This window comes from Pistacia vera, unplaced genomic scaffold (genome assembly GCF_008641045.1).
Source record: "Pistacia vera cultivar Batoury unplaced genomic scaffold, PisVer_v2 Contig264, whole genome shotgun sequence".
Taxonomy (NCBI): Eukaryota; Viridiplantae; Streptophyta; class Magnoliopsida; order Sapindales; family Anacardiaceae; genus Pistacia; species Pistacia vera.
The window spans coordinates 1-23,949 of NW_022196073.1; the positions used below are offsets into that span (position 1 = coordinate 1).

At 34.0% G+C, this 23,949-nt stretch overlaps 3 protein-coding genes across 3 annotated transcripts; all 3 read right to left on the minus strand.

Moving 5' to 3' along the window:
- Positions 1–1,341: 1,341 nt before the first annotated feature.
- Positions 1,342–2,866, minus strand: LOC116132961 (ethylene-responsive transcription factor ERF110-like). The gene is made up of 2 exons (XM_031418629.1): positions 2,269–2,866; positions 1,342–2,021 (listed from the first exon to the last, which is right to left on the minus strand). The coding sequence occupies exons 1-2, from the start codon at positions 2,684–2,686 to the stop codon at positions 1,342–1,344; spliced, it is 1,098 nt and encodes a 365-aa protein (XP_031274489.1). The 5' UTR covers positions 2,687–2,866.
- A 10,420-nt stretch (positions 2,867–13,286) lies between these two features.
- Positions 13,287–17,976, minus strand: LOC116132979 (ribonucleoside-diphosphate reductase large subunit). The gene is made up of 17 exons (XM_031418655.1): positions 17,669–17,976; positions 17,261–17,322; positions 17,067–17,154; positions 16,560–16,823; positions 16,224–16,464; positions 16,068–16,144; positions 15,740–15,910; positions 15,544–15,636; positions 15,272–15,421; positions 15,096–15,182; positions 14,793–14,957; positions 14,585–14,704; positions 14,255–14,457; positions 14,027–14,176; positions 13,786–13,933; positions 13,615–13,698; positions 13,287–13,530 (listed from the first exon to the last, which is right to left on the minus strand). The coding sequence occupies exons 1-17, from the start codon at positions 17,894–17,896 to the stop codon at positions 13,432–13,434; spliced, it is 2,430 nt and encodes an 809-aa protein (XP_031274515.1). The 5' UTR covers positions 17,897–17,976; the 3' UTR covers positions 13,287–13,431.
- A 155-nt stretch (positions 17,977–18,131) lies between these two features.
- Positions 18,132–22,686, minus strand: LOC116132933 (ribonucleoside-diphosphate reductase large subunit-like). The gene is made up of 17 exons (XM_031418606.1): positions 22,378–22,686; positions 21,970–22,031; positions 21,776–21,863; positions 21,269–21,532; positions 20,933–21,173; positions 20,777–20,853; positions 20,449–20,619; positions 20,253–20,345; positions 19,981–20,130; positions 19,805–19,891; positions 19,502–19,666; positions 19,294–19,413; positions 18,964–19,166; positions 18,736–18,885; positions 18,495–18,642; positions 18,324–18,407; positions 18,132–18,239 (listed from the first exon to the last, which is right to left on the minus strand). Exons 1-17 carry the CDS (start codon positions 22,603–22,605, stop codon positions 18,132–18,134), a joined length of 2,439 nt encoding a protein of 812 aa, XP_031274466.1. The 5' UTR covers positions 22,606–22,686.
- Positions 22,687–23,949: the final 1,263 nt, after the last annotated feature.

Genomic DNA, 23,949 nt, shown 5'->3' on the forward strand with positions numbered 1-23,949 from the left:
AAAGAAAATAGTCATTTTTTTAATATAAGAGTTATTAAAGAGGTCAATGAAAATAGTCAGATTCAAAATATTGACTGTGCACTTTGTGAGTGTATAATATTATTATCCAATCTCAAATATCGGCAGTCAATTTACCAGTTTTAACTAGATGGTCAATCTGGGGTGGCACTACTATTTCAATAGTTTGACAATCTATCATTCAACTCACCCCACCTAATACTATCTTTTTATAAACATTCAATATAGTTCCTAAAAAGGGTTATGTAATGCACTTTAGTGGTTGGATTGTACTTTGTAGACGGGTATTTTCTTGAGAACATTCCGAAAGCTTAGATTACATATCCAGTACAAATAAATTATATATATATATATATGAACTGATTTGGTACAAAATGAATGAAAGAGTGAATATAAAAAGTAAAATCCATTATATTTAGTTTTTTGTTCATTTTCTTTTACATCAATCTTTGTAAGATTTATTTACTAATATTAGTGATCACTAGTATCTTTTTCCTTTCAATCATTGAGCTAATGATTATATTTATTTTGATTAACTATTGGATGAAATATGTTACTCTTAATAAGAGTATTGAAGGTAATGTTATCCCCTTTTCTTAAATAAACCCTCAATCGGAATGGTGGATAAAGCGATAACGCTATCCCAAAAATCTGGATCAAAGGTCAATGAAGGGATACGTTACTATATACGGTTGAAGTCAAGGGCTTTTGTTGTGTGCTTACAGAAATTCCACGCATTCAATTGTTTTTAAAGAAAAGTGTGTTGAATTGCATACTCAAGGAATAAGTATTAGAGTAACCCTTAGACAAAGTCACTGTTTCTTTCACATCCCCTTTCAAAATGTCCCTATCCATCAAAGTATAGAGCATAAACTATTCAAACTGGGCTTGTAATCTTTAGCCAGAAGGCAAAGAAGAAATTTGAAACTGGTTGCCATGAATCATGGCCAAATTAAAAGTCTTTGAAAGAGACTGCTTCTACTTGTAATCTTTCTTTGGATATAGGCATATAGCAACAGTAATCAAAGTCTCCATTATCATAAATGAATAATATCTTATGCATCACACTTAAGACTTAAAATGACAATTTAAAATCTACTTATATATATATCAAATAGTAGATTTACGGGAATGAACTATTATCTGTGATTCAATAAAAAATAAATTGTATGAACTTTTATTTACGAGAATGGACTTTTGCCGGCGTCAAGAAGTGGATTTTGGAAAAATACGAACGTCTGCAAGAGAGACTAATTAACTGTATTATATAATTTCAAAATGCCAACGTCTGTAAGGGAGAATGATTAACTGTATCATATAATGTTATCCTGAACTAGGAGGATATTGATGGGAGCTCATCCATGGAGGAATTTGAAAATTTTCACCACCACTCTGAGTGGAGGTTGGCATGAAATGATTAGGAGGCTGAAGCTGAAACATCGATTGCGGTGGTGGCGGCGGCGGCGATAAATTAGAAGCCAATGAAGAAGAAAACACAAGCTGGTCGTACAAACTCATAGGCTGACTCTGAAATTCAGCAAAATCCAAAACCATAGGGGCAGCAGCCCCCAGTTGACAGTGAACAATCGGTTCAGTGGATGTGGGAATGCTCAAAAGGGGTTGTGCAGAAGCGGAAATGGTGAACTGGGTTGCCGACGCCTCGGCGGCGGGGGGCGGTGAGCGGAGCTTGACATTCTCTGGGAAATTTAGCTTGGCCTTATTGCCTCTGAACCTCAAAGCGGCTTCATCATAAGCTCTGGCTTTATCCTCCGCCGTGTCAAATGTGCCCAACCACACTCTTGCAGCCTTGAATGGATCCCTTATCTCCGCCGCCCATTTCCCCCACGGCCGCTGCCGCACTCCTCTGTATCTTCTTCTCGGTTCTTGAACGTTAATGGCGGTGTTGTTACTATTCTTCTGATGTTGGTCGCCATTATTGGTGGTGTACTCATATTTTGTGTTGTATGATGTAGTTTCTGTTTGTATGGTTGAATTTGAAGTTTCTGTTGGTATAAAAATTAACAAGAATTAAATCAATCATTAATTATAAATTAACTCTTAATTTTGAGTATATTATTATTATATACTATTGATTTGCAAGCAATTTTAACATTAATATACTACTATTTTAGAGAGGGAGAGTTACAACAATATATTTTATGATCAAATCTTCAAAAATATATTCTATTTTCATACAAAATATATAATATTTTTTTAAATATTTAATTGAGTGTTGACAATAAAACTTACCTCTTAAAGAAGACAAATCTTGAGAGGTTTGAATATTTTGATTTCTTCCTCTTTTATGGCCGCTGCTATTCCACGAAGAAGAAGAAGAGGAGCCGCCGCCATGCAAGGAGCTTTCACTTGAAGCAACATTCATATTATCCATCAATTCATTTACCAAATACTCATTACCGTCGTGACTCTGCCGCTGCACGCAATCATCTCCAGCCACCACGTGCGTCAGCGCAGACACCATCGCCGACATCTCCCTCTCCCTTCTCACCCTCGAAAGCATCCACGTCTCATCACCGCGACTACCGGATAACTGAGATTCATCCGACGGTTGATATTCAAACAGCCAGCTTTCATTATCAACCTGAGGATTGTTCTCCGCGGCGTTCTTTCCTTTCTGGTTCGCCACCTTTACAACGCAACAACACATGAAAAAGAACAAAATTTTTCTAGAGAAAACGGAGAGATAAACAAGAAGGGTTAACAATTTTCTTCGTTATGAAGAAAGAAATAGTGGTGTGGTGAGTGTTTATATAAGGATAAGACAGAGCGCTGCCATGGCAAAGTTAAATCGAGTGTTTACATTTAAACGGTTGAGAAGTGGATAATCAATTTGGGGGGAGACAGAGTTGAGTTGTGAAACCATTACAATTATATAAATTTAATGATGGGGAGGTGAATACGTTAAGATAAAACAAAGTGAAAAGAACATTGGAGAAGGTCAAAGGGTTAAAGCAGTCGGTGATGTTTAACAGCGGAAGCAAGTGGGAGAAGGTCCTGTCTTTGGCGGTGGTTTTGTTTTGAAGATGAAGATACGCAAAATTTACCCACATGGCCTTCTATTTCAGCTCTGTCCTTTTCTTTTATATATATATATATATTTTTTTTTTTTAATTTTTTTTTATTTTCAATATTCTAAAAAATGTTATATATTATAAAAGATATGGTTATTTGGAAAATCAAATAGAATAAAGATCATTAAAGTATTTATTTATTAAGCATTAAAATATTTTAACAATGTTACTCAAAGATAGTGATAGAACATTCTTCATATTTTACTTTTATTATTTCAAATAATAAAAAATAAATTTGGCGGCTCTAGCTCTGTCGACATATTTGCCTTTAGATTATTTATTTGATTTAATGTCAAATTAAACAAATACTTCATAATTTATTTTTATTATTTGAAATAATAAAAAATAAATTTGGCCTTTAGATTATTTATTTGATTTAATGTTAAATAGAAGTTCATGTTCGTTTTGTCCACAATCTTCATTAATTTTTTCACTCTGACGTGGCGGATGTTGATTGATGGATAGGCCGGTGTAGATTGATATTAAATGTCAATGTTGACCAGAGTCAACGGAACTAAATTTTTATAGACGGTGGCTAACCTTAGGTGCGACCAATCTAGTTCGAATAGGACAATTACATATTTGTCCGTTAGGTTTCATGAGAATACAATTGGGACCGGAAGATTTCGAAAGTGACTTATCGTTCCTGTCGATGGACGGGCATTTAATTTTTAACATTTTTTTTAAAATAACTTTAATTTATTTTTACAACCTTATGAATTTATCCATATGGAATGACATAATGGATGATACATATTATCCATTGATATATATGAGAATGTCATTTTCAGAATCCTTTAGATTGGAGCTAGAATCTTGAACGATCGAACAATATAACACATAAAAGATACTGAAGTGATACCTATAGTTTTGTGTAAGTACACTTGCTTCCAAAAGATTAAGAAAATGACACTTTCATCCTTGACTGTGGATTGAATTTTTTTTTAATAAAAAATCTAATTTTATTATTTTTTTTAATTTTTAATTCTAAGTTAAAATAAAGTTCGACAACTGAAAGAGATGACAATATCACTCTTAGGACCTTCTCGACCAGATATTCACTCAAAAAATCTGAACCACGTAATATTGTTTAGCCCTTCAATGGAGCTAGAAAAAACACATAAAGATAAATAAAGTTGATGATTTGGATTGAATAGAAAGTGATTTGATAGTGGAATTACAAAACAATATCTTCTTTGTCTCTTGAATATTCTCAACTGTGAACTACACACTATTTAGTCTTGTCAGATTTCTATTTTTGTATATATATATATATATATATACACTTAAATGGGATCTTGTAAATAGAAATTAAATCGATGTTAATATTACTAAAATCAAACAATTTTATATTATAAATTTTGCGTTTAATGTTGTATCGTATGTTATCATTATTTGTTATGGTTCAATATAATATTTATAAGTTTTATAAGGATTTTCTCATTCGTTCACATTGTGTGAAATCTAGTTGTATTACCCATATGAACTAAAGTTGTAAAAAGGTAAACTAATGAGTGAAATCTAGTTGTATTAGCATAAAAAACGTGTCTTCCCATTTGAGCCTCGTGGTGAATAGTACAATGTTGAGAAAGTTTCCCATAAATAATATTAAACTTTATAGATTTCAATCAGAACATTATAACATGGATAAGATTTTCATCGACATCTTAGTTTTAATAAAAAAATAATAGATGAGGATGACCATGGCATAAGATACTTGACCTAAATTTATATCTACAATTATATTAATTTTTTATTAGTGATTTTATATATAATAATGGCGTCAATTCAAACTTCTTTGAAGGGCCAAAACAAGTAACAACTTGCCAAAAAAAAAAAAAAAGCTTTAAAATATGACCACATGAATCGAATTAGAAGGTGGGTCAATTTTATATTATTTTTTTTTTTTTTTTTAGTAAAACATGGACTATCCATATTTAGGTCCATTCTTACAACATGGTAGCACTGCAATTTGCAGATTAAATTCATTGTATTCAAATAGAAGAAAATGAATGTGGAGAAATAATGTTTTATTTGCTTGAATTAAAAAATTCACCGTCTTAATTATAAAATTATTGGCTTCATTTGGTTGCAGTTTGGGAATACTACTTTTAGTATTCCCAAAAAAGTTAAACAGTCAAATACCAAAAAACTGATAATATTATTCAACTTTTTTTAAACCCTCTAAATTTGTTAATTTAATTAAATACCCCTAAATATTTTTTAAAAAATTGTAAAAACACCCCAACAATCCACATTTACCAGATTCCGGCCACCACTGCCGAAAAATAGTCGGAATCTGGTAAGATGGCGCATTACCCACTGAATCTGGCCGATAGTGCGCCGATCTAGTCTTTTTCGACCAGATCTAAGGCCAAAGATCTGACCGTTGACGGCCAGATCTTTGGCCGTAACTAGTCAGTAACGACGACCGTTTGTTGGACGTCGTTAAATAGCAAATACGGCTAGATCTGGCCGTCAATGGCCAGACCTAACCGTAGATCTGGCCTTTGTCGGTGGATCTGGCTAGAAAAGGTCATATCGACGCACGACCGGCAAGATCCAGCCAGTCATGCGCCGATACGGCTACTCTGACCATCCTCCGGCGGTGGTGGCCGGCTGTCCGTATTTGAGGGTGGATTGGGGATGTTTTTGTTAACTTTTAATGTTTTATTATAGGGGGTATTTTGTAAAAAAACAAATATAGGAGGTATTTTATTAATTTGTAAATCCTACATTGTAATATCCGTCAAATTCAACTTTTTTTTTAACTTTTTTCAAAAAAAATTTCCTAAAAACACAAAATTGTGAACCAAACGGAGCAATTCATTTCAAAATTGTAGCTTCATGTTGCCGCATACGGGAAATTGTTCGACTCCAACATGAAAATAATAATTTATTAATAATATTTTTGCATGTGGGTATATACATTTTTTAAATTCGATTGGGTTAAACGGGTTTTATTACTTTACAACTATATAAAAATATTAACGTAAAACTTGGAAAGGTTGTAGTTATGATACTATCATGCATTTTACAAGTTTTATGTTTTTATTTTACAAGTTATATATTGATTTATTGATACAATGTTATATGCCACAATTTAGAATTATCGAATGCATTGAATATTGTAAACATAATGCAATGTATTATAAATATGATTTTATTATATATTAAAACTGGTTATCCACAATTATCATGATTACAATATGATATGCGAGACAGATTTAAAGTATAACTATAAAGCTAGTAATATCAATATTATTATTCGTTTGATGGCATAGTAAAATTATTATTTATATTATCAACTTGAGAAAACTGTTAATTTTAAATATATTCATCTTATAGGTGTCAATTCAACTATTATTATTTATTTGATAACAAGTTGACATATTACGATCAATAAAAACAATATTAAAACTCTAATTAATTATTATTATTTGTGGCTAGGGAAAGGGAAGGATAGTCAAAGTCAAAGTTGAGAGCAAAAATGACCATATGTTGCCACTATCAAAGGAGCAAAATGACTTGATACTTAGAAAAGAATGATGATTTAGAATAAAAAAATAAAAAAAATGGTATGTTTCATACTATATGCTATTGGGTCAATTATGACATACTAAGAATATATAACATTTAAAAGTCACATATTACATGTTACTAATATAACAATATATGCCACTTGAATACATTGAATGTTTTAGACATAATGTTACATATTATAAAATATGATTTTCTTTCTTACACTAGAACTCATTATTCATAATTACCTTAAGGGGGCGTTTGGTTGGAGGTAATAGAAGATTATCAGCGTTATGTCATCTTATATTACTTGATTACCATATTGTTATTGTTGGTAATATTGGAGGTAATTTGATTACCTCCATTTTCTTAGGTACTATAAATTACCAAGGTATAGGATTATTATAATTCTATCCCTTATTAATAAAAAATTTGGACAATAATGCCCATGTTTTAAAATAAATTTACATTAATATACCATTTCAATTTTACCCTTGTTAAATTTTGGACAATAATGCCCTTATATTTAAAACAAATTACAGACCACAACCATCGTCGGAGTCCTTGAAAATGACCAAGATTTGTTGGGAGGCTCCGGGAGGCTTCAATATGGCTGTTAACGGCCAGATCCTTGACCATTAGAAGCTAGATCTAGGCGAGATCTAGCCGTTTTCAACCATTAATATGGTAAGAAATGGCCATATCAGAGCCTCGTGGTCACGGTGAGCTACTCATGGCGACTTTCGGAGACTTCCGGTGGTGGTTTGATGTGGCGGCGGCAGGGGGTGGGGGTGATTTTATCATAAATTAAAGTTTTATATAAGCGGGGTGTTTTAGCTAAATCTGAAATATTGAGGGTTAAAAAAATTATTCAAAAATTAATAATAAAAAATTATTATTAATTTTTGAATAATTTTTCTAAAAAATTATAATAATCTTCAAGATAATATAAGATTTCAATAATCCAATATTTCCTAAACCAAACGTTTCCTAATTATAATATTAAATGTAACACAAAGAATGGTCGCTCTATCAAGGCTCACGCCCGAATCTTGCTGTAATAATCGTACCCTCCTACTCCAATGAAAGAGATGTATAATATAAATAAAAGAATAATAAAACCAACTTACAACATCGTTTAATTCAACGATTATTACTCGTCTGGTAGCAAGTTGGCATAATGTGTGATCCATAAAAACAACAAAATTCTTGTCCAAATAGGGTAGTGAGAATAGAAAAAGTCAAAATTGAGAGCCAAAAATGAGCATATGCCACTATCAAAGGATCAACATGACTTAATACTTAGGAAAAGAAAAAAGAATAAAGGAATATATTATATATATACACAACATGGAATTGAACCCATTTTAAACTCCCAATAAATTGAAACTCCTCAAAGTTTGACTTTGTTTTGGTCTATTGTGAGCTTGTTTTTTCATAGTTTATTGTATTTACTTGATAGAAGTAAGAACATTCTAGATTATTTAGTATTCAAATTGCTCTTTGACCTTCATTTGGAAGTCTAATTAAGCACTCATTTTAATCTACTAATACTTCTTGTGGCTTTGACATTGTGATATAAGATTTGGGATTAAATAATTAGCTTGATTGGCGATATAAAATGTGGGAATTTTATAACTAACTTAGTTAAGGTGTGCGTAAAGTGACCTGGATGTCCTCGATCATCAAAAAAAATTTATAGACTAACTTCATGGAATGATTCCAAAAGGCCTTAATTTGTTAGAGAAGAAAAAGAAATTCAAAAACATCAAACATTATAAGGTCATATATATAATACTTTCATAAAATATTTATTATTATTGATAAATGTTAAAAGACAAAATTTTAATCAAACTTTTTTCGCGCGAAAATCTTAGTTTTTATCTTATATGGTTTATCACATAAGTAATGTTATTCTGGCCTCAAACTTCCACATTTAAGAAGTTTTGAATTATATAAAACGTAAATGACTTAATATTTGTTCATCATATATAGCGTACTAATATTGGTTTGATGTTATAATCTAACCTTACTTGTAACTTAAGGGCCTGTTTGGTAAGTTATTTGAAAAAGTGTTATTCTAAAAAACTATCTGAATATGATAAGATAAGATTAAATCAAATAGGATTGAATTCTGAGAATGTGTTTGGTATAATATCTGAAAATTATATTAGAGTTTGATAAAAATTAGAATATTTTTTTGGTATATTTTTTGAAAACATTTTTAAAAAATATTTAGATTAATTATTAATCCCCTATATTTATTAATTTTGCTAAATACCCCCCCACAATAAAGCCCACACACCTAAGCTATTGCCGGCAATTGGTCACCACCATCAGATGGCAATCAACAGTCGCCAGAATGACACATGACGACTGGATCTAGATTTTCGACCTCCAGCTGTTGATTGCGGCGACAATGGCTTGGGTGAGTGAGGGTATTTTTGTTAATTTATAAACGTTTATTGTGAAATGTAATTTTTTTTAATTGAATAGAGTTTAAAATATATTGAAATAAGATAATAGAAAACAAGTCTTACCCACTTTTCATTTTCAATAGAAAAAATCTTATTTAATTCAGATTGATTTTCAAAATAATAATCAAAATAAGTAAACAAACACATATTCAATTTTTTAATCTGAATAGGATAACAGGAAAATGATTACAAATGATGAAACAAACAAGGGCTAATAGTTCTTATCGCTAGTAAACTATAACAAGCAAGTTCCCAAGATGTAAATAACCCAAGATTTATAATTTATTTCATCACTTAATTATCAACCAATCTAAAAAAAGGGATTTTTTTTTAATTTCTCCTTTTACATGGTCAATGGATTAATTACACTAACTTTATTAATATTACTGGATCAATTATATTATAAGATGGTTGATATTATCGTGTTTCCGAATATGATTATAATATGTTTACATGCACGTGGGGGAAAACCAAAAGTTGCAAGAAAAAGTCCAAAGAGCAGCACCGGCAGGACTTGGAAGTTGGAAGTAGTGCCGGCCGAAGAATGTGCACCACCCATCCGAGTGGTTGGTTTGGTTTGGTTTGGTCAACTTCTATTTTTTAAAGGGAGAACGACTTATACATACCTAATATTTGTCAAAACGATAAGTTGGTACCCAAAAGGTTTTGAAACGACAAATGGGTACCTTCCGTCATGTTCTGTTAGTGATTTTCGTTTGATAATAGTGAAAAGACTAAAATGCCCTTGAAAGTTTAATTTTTAGTTTTTTATAAATTTAAAAATTTCTAAAAACCCCCTAAGTTTGCTAATTTGACTAAATACCCCAATATAGAAAATTTTATAAAATAACAAAAACACCCCCCCACCCACAGTGCCAGATTCCGGCCACCACTGCCGGAATCTGGCCGGAAAATTGTGTTACGACACAGACCCGTCGGATCTGTGTCGTAACACACCGATGTGGCCTTTTCCGGCCAGATCTACGTCTGGCCTTTTTCGGCCTCGACGGCCAGATCTGGCTGGAAAATGCCAGATCGACGTGTTACGACACATATCCGATGGGTCTGTGTCGTAACACAATTTTCCGGCAAGTTCCCGGTCTCGACGGCCAGATCTGGCCGTAGATCTGGCCTTTTCCGGCCAGATCAGCCACAGATCTTGCCGGAAAATGAAAGATCTACGCGTTACGACACAGATCCGATGGGTCTGTGTCGTAACGCAATTTTCCGGCCAGATTTCGGCGGTGGTGGCCGGAATATGGCACTGGGGGATGGCGGGGGTGTATTTGATTTTATAAACTTTTTATATTGGGGTATTTAGTCAAATTAGCAAAAACTGGGGTTTTTTAGAAATTTTTAAATTTATAAAAAACTAAAATATTAAACTTTTAAGGGCATTTTAGTCTTTTCACTATTATCAAATGAAAATCACTAACAGAACATGACGGAGAAGTACTATTTATCGTTTCAAAACCTTTTAGGTATCAACTTGTCGTTTCGACAAACCTTGGGTATGCATAAGTGTTTGCCCTTTTTTAAAACATAAATTCAAACACAAGTAATATGGGCTGCTACTATTTCTTTTGTATTGTTTGATTGAGAGAAATCAATCATTCAAATTCAATTTTTTGTTGATAGTTTTTGTTCCTTCTAGATGCCATTGCATTTAATTGGGTGATTATTAATTAATTCATCCAACATTATGTAACACTATACAAGTACAATATTACAAATTTTACATCTTTTATTACAAATTTAACACTTATGAGCCGATAAACATTGTTCTGTAACAAAATCTTCTACATACGCTGGGCATGGCTGAAGAAGAATACTATTCATAAAATACCATCAATTGTTTTAAGATTAAGGCACTATCAATCATCAACCCATGTGCTTGACATTTTGAATAGTGAAATTAAATAATGTTTGAAGATCAACATTTTATTCATGTTATATAGTGACAAAATTAATTAATTTATGGACCTACAAGTAAGGGTGACCATGCTTTATGTTGTTGAAAATTAATTCTATCATATATTAAAAATTTACAAGTCTTGCCAATTTTAGAAAAAAAAATCTTATAGAAATACTTTTATGCTTAGAAACCTTTTTATGCCCTTTTGTATCTATATGTCGCTTTCTTTTAATTCATCATTTTTTTAAAAATATTCAATGGCCGGTTCCAACGTCACTTAATATAAGTCGGTTTAAAAAAAATTTATATTATATTAAATAAGCATGAAACTAATAAAAGAATCAATGAAAAAAAACAAAAAAAGACCTAATAGATATTTTTAAGAGTTAAAAAAAAAAATCCCTCAAATATGATATAATAAGAAAAATAACTTTAAAGGTTCCAAAATGACAAAAATTCCGCTTTGGTTATTAAAGTATTAGCAAGTCATTAGAATTTATACTGTTAAAAATTGATCAATATTACCAAATTATTCTCCAATCATTTAATGGCAGGGGATTTTTGTTACTTCCAAAATCTGAGGACATTTTGTTATTTTACCCGATCTCAGGGTATCTATAATTAACTATACTTTTAATTTGCACTATCACTTCCATAAAATGTCAATAAATTTACTAGAGAATATTAAACTTCATTGAAAATAAATGGTAAAAGAGTTTGAAAATAATTTACTAAAGTAATATTTTTAAATTGTCAATCAAAATGGTCTTTCATTTATGTCAAAGCATAATCATTATCATCTTCAAAATTCCAAGTTTGGATACAGCAAATTCAAAAAAGCACCACTACAAATAAAATAAAATTTAATTGTCAAAGGTTCCAATATGGAAATTTCAATTAAAACTATTATATTTTATTGAATCTTCAACCTAAAAAATGTTATATATATATATATTTTATTTTTTTGATTTTTTTAATCATAAAGATTGAATACTTGTAAAAGTTGAAAAGGTGAATGGTTGACCACAAGTGGGTTTTTAAACTAATTAGAGAAATTTGAATAGCAGTAGAGCCATTTCAATTCAAACTGCAAACTCAAAAAATAAAATATATAATGTAAAGTCTTTTTATTTCAAACTACTAACGGTTTGATTTGTGGTACAATAATAATTTTAATAAATTTAACGGTGTTTGATATAGTAGTTAAAATCTATAGAGAATTGAGAAAACGACCATTTAAAATTGTATTCTAAAATCAGTACAGCTAAAAGCGTTTTCTTAATTTTTTTTGTATTTTTGTTTTCGAAAATGAAAAATAATATTAAATTTTGTACAAAATAAAAAATCTCTTCTGCAATTAAATAGTACTTCAAAGTAGTGTTTTAATAAACAATCTGGGGTGAAACCCGACAAAGTGGTCGGGTCCTAGGTTGACCGATTTAATCGGTTTGATCGGCAAGTCAAATCAGTATTAAAAAGTTTGAAATATAAAAAAAAAAACACCCCTACAAATTATTATAAATTCATACAGGTTTGAAATCTTGCAAGAACACCCTAAGCACCATCGTCGGCATTGACAAACCAAGGCAAATAGTGCATGTTTCCGACGAAGACAATACCCCCCTCAACCTGTTGATCAAAACCCATCTCACCCCTCCCTCGATTGCCTCGCCAATAGCCAACAACCTGCTATTACCACCAATTTAGTTTTACAATTTTCAATCAATTCACTCATCGAAAATCACCTTCGTTGTCACCATTGCGCTCACTGACCCTTCTCTTTAAAACCCTCAACATTTTAGCCTTCAATTATTCGTTGATCATCGTCCCAATTTCTAAAATTTTTGATGAATAGAAAAATTACTAACTCGACCCAATGAAAGCCTTAGGTCTCAATTCAACCAACCAAGTCAAGCCAGGTTTTAAAACATTGCTCCAAAGTACATTGGTATATTGCTTGTTTGATTACTCCATTAATATTGGTTTGGAGCTATGGTTAAAATTCTTTATGAAATACAATTATTTTGATTTGATTTTTTAATAAATTTGGTTGTCTTTAAGCTTTATTACATTAAATTGTAGAGTTTGAGAATAGAATTTGATTTAATTAGTGGAATCATATTTGGTTTTTTTTTTTTTTTTTTTTTTCTTTTGTTAATTAAGAGACTAATTTAATTAATAGTTTAATACTAAAATATATCATACACAAATAGGCAAATATTTAAGCTATAACAATTTCACTACTCATCATTAATACATACATATAATTGAAATTAAGCCAATTTCAATTTGTAAATTAAATGTCAATTGGGATTCCACGACATTCAATTTCATAATACAAGCCATAATGCTATCATAACTATACACAATATACTACTACTATTTCATTATTATTAATAACACTCCTTTAACTTCCACAAGCCATGCACTCTTCACGGTTTGTGAGAGAACAAACCACCTGTGCCATCTTTGTATCATCATCTTCTACCCCCACCTTAGGGTTTTCCTGCATCATCAACAGATTCTAAATCTACAACATGAAATACGTTAAACAGTGAAAATGATAGTGTTATCAATGCGGGATTGTTACCTTGAGCATGGAAGTATCAACGGTGAACTTGATAGCATCGGCTGCAGCACGTGAGCGAAGATAGTACATTCCAGTCTTCAAACCCTTTTGTGCAACAGAGAGGAATAATCAGAATGATTACATAACCGAAATTTGAGGAACAGAAAATAATGAGGGTGTAGAAGTTTATACCCTTGACCACGCATGGAAGTGTAGGGAAGTTAGCTTTGCAAAATTGGGCTGCTCCATATGTATGTTGAGGCTTTGACTCTGGTCTATGTAACAGCCTCGATCAACAGCCATATCAACCAACGTCCTCTGCTTGATCTCCCAAACATTCCTGAATTAAAGGAAGAAAGAATTTATACGTTTTAGTCTGGAGTCGAAATAGAGAAATCCTAGAGTGAGGAGGGCAGAGAAGTTGGGTTAGTACTTGTAAATCACTTTCAGTTCCTCGGGGATTTCTGGAATCTGCTGGACAGAACCGTCATCATATATTATCTGGTTCTTGATAACAGGAGACCAAAGACCCATCTCGGTTAAGTCATGAAGAAGATGTTTGTTCACTACCACAAATTCACCACTGAAAGGAAAGAAACAGTCAGGAAAAAGAAAGAACCAATTTAATGGAAGCAGCATAGAATGAGTTTGTGCCACAAACCTTAGGACTCTGCGACTGTAAATATTGGAAGTATATGGCTCGAAGCACTCATTATTTCCGAGAATCTGGCTTGTGGAGGCAGTCGGCATTGGAGCCACAAGAAGTGAATTTCTCACTCCATTCTTTGATATCATATCCCTAAGAGCTCCCCAGTCCCACCTATCTGAAGGAGTTACACCCCACATGTCAGGTTGGAGAATTCCCTGCACAATTAATTGGCCATTTTAGCAGCTGACAATTTGCACTAGTATTATAGAATCAGGAATTAATATTTCAGCCTAGTACTAGAATGCAGATCAATATTCAAAAAATTCCAGTAGATCTGCATACCTTGCTCACTGGACTACCCTGATATGTTTCATAGGGACCTTCTCTAGCAGCTATCTCACATGATGCTTTCAAAGCATGGTAGTAGATAGTCTCAAAGATGTCCTTGTTTAGTTGTTGCGCCTGAAATTTATATCAAATATGTTGTCAATCCTCAAGCAATCGAAATAAGAAGTTCAGGTAAAGTGGTATATGCAAGAGTTAACTTTACCTCTGGCGACTCAAATGACATTCCAAGCAAGATGAAGGTATCTGCAAGTCCCTGAACTCCAATACCAATGGGTCTATGTCGCATATTAGACCTTTTCGCAGATTCAACAGGGTAGTAATTAACATCAATAATTTTGTTAAGATTTTCAGTAACAACTGCAGTAACCTGTCCCAGAAGAAGAAAGACAGCAAAATCAGACAATCAAGTTTTGGAAATGAAAAACATTTGTCAGTAAAACAAGAACATGCATGTAAAAAGCAGAATTATGCTTAACTAGTCACAAGCATTTTACAAAACTCATACCTCTGCTAATTTTTCGAAGTCAAAGTATCTATTCTTTGAACCTCTGCTCCCAACTAGCTTAGATGGGTGTGACTCAATTGGAACACCCTACAATATTCATTAAAATATAATAATTAACATGAACAAACAAAATCAATACGAAAAGAAAAGCGACCTTGTAAATTCATGCTATCCACCTTTTCTCTGACATATCGTGGTAGAGCAATAGATGCCAGGTTGCACACAGCAGTCTCTGTTGGACTTGTGTACTCAATTATCTCAGTACACAAATTTGAAGATTTTATGGTACCCAGGTTCTGCTGGTTGCTTTTTCTGTTGCAAGTGTCCTGGAAGAAAATCGAATCAGAAAAGGGAATCCATATCATCACAGCAAAATCAAGAACATAAATAAATAGGAAAAAAAAAGGATAGAAATAGAAGAGAAAATTGAATATCTTATGTTACACACCTTAAAAAGCATATAGGGGGTCCCAGTTTCTATCTGGGATGTCAACACCTCACTCCAGAGGCTCCGAGCCTCAACAACTTTCTTTGCCTTCCCCTAAATATATGATAATAGCAAAAAGGCCAATCAGATTTCTGCAGTTAAAGAAACATATTATAAAAACATAAGACTTTGGACAAGAAGGTTGAATTAAAATTACCTCTCTTTCATAGTGGGTGTAAAGTCTCTCGAATTCCGGCCCCCAACAATCTGCTAGTCCTGGAGCCTCATTAGGACAAAATAATGACCATTGCCCATTAGTTTGGACTCTTTCCATAAAGAGATCTGGAACCCAAAGAGCATAAAATAAATCTCGAGCACGGTGCTCTTCCTGCAACAGACGGATAATTGATGTTAACATAACACACTCGGTACAGCATAATGATATAACACTCTTAAAAAAACCTTAAGTGCCAATAACAAATGAGGATATAGCAACCTAATAGCAAGACAACATTGCAAGTGACAGCCAAATTTTGTCACTATACCTTTCCATGGTTTTTCCGAAGCTCGAGAAACTCAAATATATCAGCATGCCATGGCTCCAAGTACACAGCAAAAGCACCTACAGGCATGACAAGTAATATTTTTAAGAAAATAATGTCAAATTTATTATGCAAATAAACAATGATGTGAGGACTTACCCTTTCTCTTGCCACCTCCTTGATCAACATAACGAGCAGTATCATTGAACACCCGCAGCATTGGGACAATACCATTAGATGTCCCATTTGTGCCACGAATATAGCTGCCTGTTGCACGAATATTATGAACTGAGACACCGATACCTCCAGCTGATTTGCTGATAACAGCACACTCCTTCAAAGTATCATATATTCCTTCAATACTATCATCTTTCATGCAAATCAAGAAGCAGCTGCTTAACTGTCAAAAAGCATCAAGGAAACCACATCAATATATGTTTAGCACAGAAATTGTAGGGAAAAGTCTGATTCATCATCTATGTTAATAAAGCATACCTGGGGCCTTGGTGTTCCAGCATTGAAAAGTGTGGGAGACGCATGGGTGAACCATCGTTGAGACATCAAATGGTATGTTTTGAGAACAGAATCAATATCATCTTTGTGAATTCCAACAGCAACCCTCATCAACATATGCTGAGGCCTTTCTACAACCGTCCCTTGGACCTTCAAGAGGTAGGACCTCTCAAGGGTTTTGAAGCCAAAGTAATCATAGTCAAAATCTCGATCATAGATTATCTCACTGTCCAAACGAGCAGCATTCTGCAACAAGAAAGTCAACTCAGTGAGTTTTAATTTTATGCAAACATTGTTCAGAGACAATTTTGAAAGAAACATTAAAAGAAAACAAAATCACAAGATTTCAGCATGGTATAACCAAATGCAGTGCATAATATTCAACAGGCAAAATATGAGTTTATTCTCATCAAAATGCAGTGCATAATTAACATGGTTAAAACATCTATAGAACAATAAACAATTGACAAAAATAAAATAAAATTATACCTGCATGATGATCTCATAAACATCATCAGCAATCAGAGGAGCCTTCAGTCCAGATCTCTCATTGAAATGGTAATACATGTCCTTGATCCTGCAATTACCAATCAACTAATAGGTATAAACAACCGTTTCACTTTAAGTTTAGCACTTCAATCAACAAACTCACTGATTAAGAACAAAAACAAGGAAGCGCTTACGTTTCCGAAAAGGATTTCTTAGTATTCTTGTGTAGATTCGAAACAACAATTCTCGCAGCCAACTGCATCAAACAAATTTTCACGCATAAATGAATCACACGGAAGGAGATCAAAATCAAACCTTTCTATCACCATTTTAAGCAAAGAACTCAACGTTCTAAACAACATCTAAAATTAAATAGACTCCCTCATTAGGAGGTGGAAAAAAACCCTCCAAAATTTTTAAAAAATAATCATAAATCTTCCTTAAAAAGCCTCGAAGACCTTCGTAAAATTCACAAAAGAAAATAATAAACAATATCTATCTCAAAAATAAAACTTAAACCCAGTACCAAACACTACTAATCAAGACCAAACAAACTAATTTAAAACCAAAACCAATTACAAAAACAAAGAAGGAATACTCACGCAAGCGTAATCAGGGTGGTTAGTAGTCATAGCAGCGGCGGTTTCCGCAGCCAACTCATCGAGTTGACTCGTGGTGACGCCCTTGTAGACGCCAGCACAGACCTTCTGGGAGACCAGCACCGGGTCACAGTGGTCGATACTCAGCCCATAACTGAGCTTCTTCAACCTCGCAGTAATCTTATCGAAATGCACCGTCTCTTGCCGCCCATCTCGTTTCACAACGTACATTTTCAGAGAGGAATTTTATCAAACAAGCGGTGGGTAGGTTGAGGAATGTGATAGAGAGGTAGAGAGACGAAGGCTCTTCTTAAATAGGAGAAATGTTTAGAGAGCTTTAAATTTTGAAAAGGGTATTAGGGTTTTGAATTTTATTTTTTTTTGTTTTTTTGTTTTTTGTTTTTTTTGGGTTTTGTTTTGTTTGTAAACGGTGAGTTTGTTTGATTTGGGGGGTTTTTTGATTTTTTTAAGGGATTTGAAATTTTCGCGCCAAATTTGTGGAGGGAGAGGACAGAGGAGCGTGTTTGCGAAGCTTTTTGTGTTTTATTGTGGCGGCCCCCACCTTAGGGTTTTCCTGCATCATCAACAGATTCTAAATCTACAACATGAAATACGTTAAACAGTGAAAATGATAGTGTTATCAATGCGGGATTGTTACCTTGAGCATGGAAGTATCAACGGTGAACTTGATAGCATCGGCTGCAGCACGTGAGCGAAGATAGTACATTCCAGTCTTCAAACCCTTTTGTGCAACAGAGAGGAATAATCAGAATGATTACATAACCGAAATTTGAGGAACAGAAAATAATGAGGGTGTAGAAGTTTATACCCTTGACCACGCATGGAAGTGTAGGGAAGTTAGCTTTGCAAAATTGGGCTGCTCCATATGTATGTTGAGGCTTTGACTCTGGTCTATGTAACAGCCTCGATCAACAGCCATATCAACCAACGTCCTCTGCTTGATCTCCCAAACATTCCTGAATTAAAGGAAGAAAGAATTTATACGTTTTAGTCTGGAGTCGAAATAGAGAAATCCTAGAGTGAGGAGGGCAGAGAAGTTGGGTTAGTACTTGTAAATCACTTTCAGTTCCTCGGGGATTTCTGGAATCTGCTGGACAGAACCGTCATCATATATTATCTGGTTCTTGATAACAGGAGACCAAAGACCCATCTCGGTTAAGTCATGAAGAAGATGTTTGTTCACTACCACAAATTCACCACTGAAAGGAAAGAAACAGTCAGGAAAAAGAAAGAACCAATTTAATGGAAGCAGCATAGAATGAGTTTGTGCCACAAACCTTAGGACTCTGCGACTGTAAATATTGGAAGTATATGGCTCGAAGCACTCATTATTTCCGAGAATCTGGCTTGTGGAGGCAGTCGGCATTGGAGCCACAAGAAGTGAATTTCTCACTCCATTCTTTGATATCATATCCCTAAGAGCTCCCCAGTCCCACCTATCTGAAGGAGTTACACCCCACATGTCAGGTTGGAGAATTCCCTGCACAATTAATTGGCCATTTTAGCAGCTGACAATTTGCACTAGTATTATAGAATCAGGAATTAATATTTCAGCCTAGTACTAGAATGCAGATCAATATTCAAAAAATTCCAGTAGATCTGCATACCTTGCTCACTGGACTACCCTGATATGTTTCATAGGGACCTTCTCTAGCAGCTATCTCACATGATGCTTTCAAAGCATGGTAGTAGATAGTCTCAAAGATGTCCTTGTTTAGTTGTTGCGCCTGAAATTTATATCAAATATGTTGTCAATCCTCAAGCAATCGAAATAAGAAGTTCAGGTAAAGTGGTATATGCAAGAGTTAACTTTACCTCTGGCGACTCAAATGACATTCCAAGCAAGATGAAGGTATCTGCAAGTCCCTGAACTCCAATACCAATGGGTCTATGTCGCATATTAGACCTTTTCGCAGATTCAACAGGGTAGTAATTAACATCAATAATTTTGTTAAGATTTTCAGTAACAACTGCAGTAACCTGTCCCAGAAGAAGAAAGACAGCAAAATCAGACAATCAAGTTTTGGAAATGAAAAACATTTGTCAGTAAAACAAGAACATGCATGTAAAAAGCAGAATTATGCTTAACTAGTCACAAGCATTTTACAAAACTCATACCTCTGCTAATTTTTCGAAGTCAAAGTATCTATTCTTTGAACCTCTGCTCCCAACTAGCTTAGATGGGTGTGACTCAATTGGAACACCCTACAATATTCATTAAAATATAATAATTAACATGAACAAACAAAATCAATACGAAAAGAAAAGCGACCTTGTAAATTCATGCTATCCACCTTTTCTCTGACATATCGTGGTAGAGCAATAGATGCCAGGTTGCACACAGCAGTCTCTGTTGGACTTGTGTACTCAATTATCTCAGTACACAAATTTGAAGATTTTATGGTACCCAGGTTCTGCTGGTTGCTTTTTCTGTTGCAAGTGTCCTGGAAGAAAATCGAATCAGAAAAGGGAATCCATATCATCACAGCAAAATCAAGAACATAAATAAATAGGAAAAAAAAAGGATAGAAATAGAAGAGAAAATTGAATATCTTATGTTACACACCTTAAAAAGCATATAGGGGGTCCCAGTTTCTATCTGGGATGTCAACACCTCACTCCAGAGGCTCCGAGCCTCAACAACTTTCTTTGCCTTCCCCTAAATATATGATAATAGCAAAAAGGCCAATCAGATTTCTGCAGTTAAAGAAACATATTATAAAAACATAAGACTTTGGACAAGAAGGTTGAATTAAAATTACCTCTCTTTCATAGTGGGTGTAAAGTCTCTCGAATTCCGGCCCCCAACAATCTGCTAGTCCTGGAGCCTCATTAGGACAAAATAATGACCATTGCCCATTAGTTTGGACTCTTTCCATAAAGAGATCTGGAACCCAAAGAGCATAAAATAAATCTCGAGCACGGTGCTCTTCCTGCAACAGACGGATAATTGATGTTAACATAACACACTCGGTACAGCATAATGATATAACACTCTTAAAAAAACCTTAAGTGCCAATAACAAATGAGGATATAGCAACCTAATAGCAAGACAACATTGCAAGTGACAGCCAAATTTTGTCACTATACCTTTCCATGGTTTTTCCGAAGCTCGAGAAACTCAAATATATCAGCATGCCATGGCTCCAAGTACACAGCAAAAGCACCTACAGGCATGACAAGTAATATTTTTAAGAAAATAATGTCAAATTTATTATGCAAATAAACAATGATGTGAGGACTTACCCTTTCTCTTGCCACCTCCTTGATCAACATAACGAGCAGTATCATTGAACACCCGCAGCATTGGGACAATACCATTAGATGTCCCATTTGTGCCACGAATATAGCTGCCTGTTGCACGAATATTATGAACTGAGACACCGATACCTCCAGCTGATTTGCTGATAACAGCACACTCCTTCAAAGTATCATATATTCCTTCAATACTATCATCTTTCATGCAAATCAAGAAGCAGCTGCTTAACTGTCAAAAAGCATCAAGGAAACCACATCAATATATGTTTAGCACAGAAATTGTAGGGAAAAGTCTGATTCATCATCTATGTTAATAAAGCATACCTGGGGCCTTGGTGTTCCAGCATTGAAAAGTGTGGGAGACGCATGGGTGAACCATCGTTGAGACATCAAATGGTATGTTTTGAGAACAGAATCAATATCATCTTTGTGAATTCCAACAGCAACCCTCATCAACATATGCTGAGGCCTTTCTACAACCGTCCCTTGGACCTTCAAGAGGTAGGACCTCTCAAGGGTTTTGAAGCCAAAGTAATCATAGTCAAAATCTCGATCATAGATTATCTCACTGTCCAAACGAGCAGCATTCTGCAACAAGAAAGTCAACTCAGTGAGTTTTAATTTTATGCAAACATTGTTCAGAGACAATTTTGAAAGAAACATTAAAAGAAAACAAAATCACAAGATTTCAGCATGGTATAACCAAATGCAGTGCATAATATTCAACAGGCAAAATATGAGTTTATTCTCATCAAAATGCAGTGCATAATTAACATGGTTAAAACATCTATAGAACAATAAACAATTGACAAAAATAAAATAAAATTATACCTGCATGATGATCTCATAAACATCATCAGCAATCAGAGGAGCCTTCAGTCCAGATCTCTCATTGAAATGGTAATACATGTCCTTGATCCTGCAATTACCAATCAACTAATAGGTATAAACAACCGTTTCACTTTAAGTTTAGCACTTCAATCAACAAACTCACTGATTAAGAACAAAAACAAGGAAGCGCTTACGTTTCCGAAAAGGATTTCTTAGTATTCTTGTGTAGATTCGAAACAACAATTCTCGCAGCCAACTGCATCAAACAAATTTTCACGCATAAATGAATCACACGGAAGGAGATCAAAATCAAACCTTTCTATCACCATTTTAAGCAAAGAACTCAACGTTCTAAACAACATCTAAAATTAAATAGACTCCCTCATTAGGAGGTGGAAAAAAACCCTCCAAAATTTTTAAAAAATAATCATAAATCTTCCTTAAAAAGCCTCGAAGACCTTCGTAAAATTCACAAAAGAAAATAATAAACAATATCTATCTCAAAAATAAAACTTAAACCCAGTACCAAACACTACTAATCAAGACCAAACAAACTAATTTAAAACCAAAACCAATTACAAAAACAAAGAAGGAATACTCACGCAAGCGTAATCAGGGTGGTTAGTAGTCATAGCAGCGGCGGTTTCCGCAGCCAACTCATCGAGTTGACTCGTGGTGACGCCCTTGTAGACGCCAGCACAGACCTTCTGGGAGACCAGCACCGGGTCACAGTGGTCGATACTCAGCCCATAACTGAGCTTCTTCAACCTCGCAGTAATCTTATCGAAATGCACCGTCTCTTGCCGCCCATCTCGTTTCACAACGTACATTTTCAGAGAGGAATTTTATCAAACAAGCGGTGGGTAGGTTGAGGAATGTGATAGAGAGGTAGAGAGACGAAGGCTCTTCTTAAATAGGAGAAATGTTTAGAGAGCTTTAAATTTTGAAAAGGGTATTAGGGTTTTGAATTTTATTTTTTTTTGTTTTTTTGTTTTTTGTTTTTTTTGGGTTTTGTTTTGTTTGTAAACGGTGAGTTTGTTTGATTTGGGGGGTTTTTTGATTTTTTTAAGGGATTTGAAATTTTCGCGCCAAATTTGTGGAGGGAGAGGACAGAGGAGCGTGTTTGCGAAGCTTTTTGTGTTTTATTGTGGCGGGTGAGATTCAAGATAGGGTTGGTGCCTTGGTGCTGTGTTCTGGCAGTTGGTGTGATTTTATTTGGGAGTGAGGGGACCACTTTCCTTTGTTTAAAATGATTAATAATGAAAGTAATTTGCAGCGTACTTTATTTTTCGATAATATTATGTCAAAAGATAATAAAATAGTAAAAAAATCTGGGTTCTTGAGTTTGAGTGTCCTCGAGTACTAATAAAGGTATATTTGGTTCAAGAAATGTTAGATTACTATAATGTTAGATTATTAGAAAGTTATTACCTTCAAGATTATTAGGAATCTTTAAGATAATGTATTGGGTTAGTTGAAATAAATTGGTGGGTACGTTTTATTAATATGTTTGGTTGAGATGAATAAATTGGTGGATATGTTATTTAAATTACTGAATTGTCCTCTAATTAAATATTATTACTATATTATTTTTTAATATTGATTATTATTTGAATTATTATAACCCCCCAGCATTTAAAAACTTAGCAAAAGCAACCCCATAATAAAAGTTTGAAAAATCAACAAAGCACTCCCACCAACTAATGCCACTGTTTGCTGCCGGAAACCACCTCTGGCCGTTGGCATCCGGCAACCTAACGGCACATGAAATGTAGGAAATGGCCTATGTGCGCCATATGGCCATTTCCAGCCAGAGATCTAACCGAAAATGGCCGGATCTGTCACGATCCGGCCTTCAACGGCCAGATAGCTCGTAGGAAATGGCCATATCGGAGCACAGCGGCCATTTCTGACGTTTCGCGCGTCTTTCCAATGGCCGCGGCGGTGGTTGCCGGCAGCAGGTGGGCGGAGATAGTGACTTAAGTGGGCTACAATTTATTTTGAATTCAAGGGTAATTTTGTCCAAAACATTAATTAATTGGGGTGAAATAATAAAAGCAATATTCATGTAAATAAATTTAAAAATAAGGGCATTATTGTCCTAAAATTTTATTAATAAGGGTTAGAATTGTAACAAAAAAAAAAAATTACCCTGGTAATCTTACAATACCTAA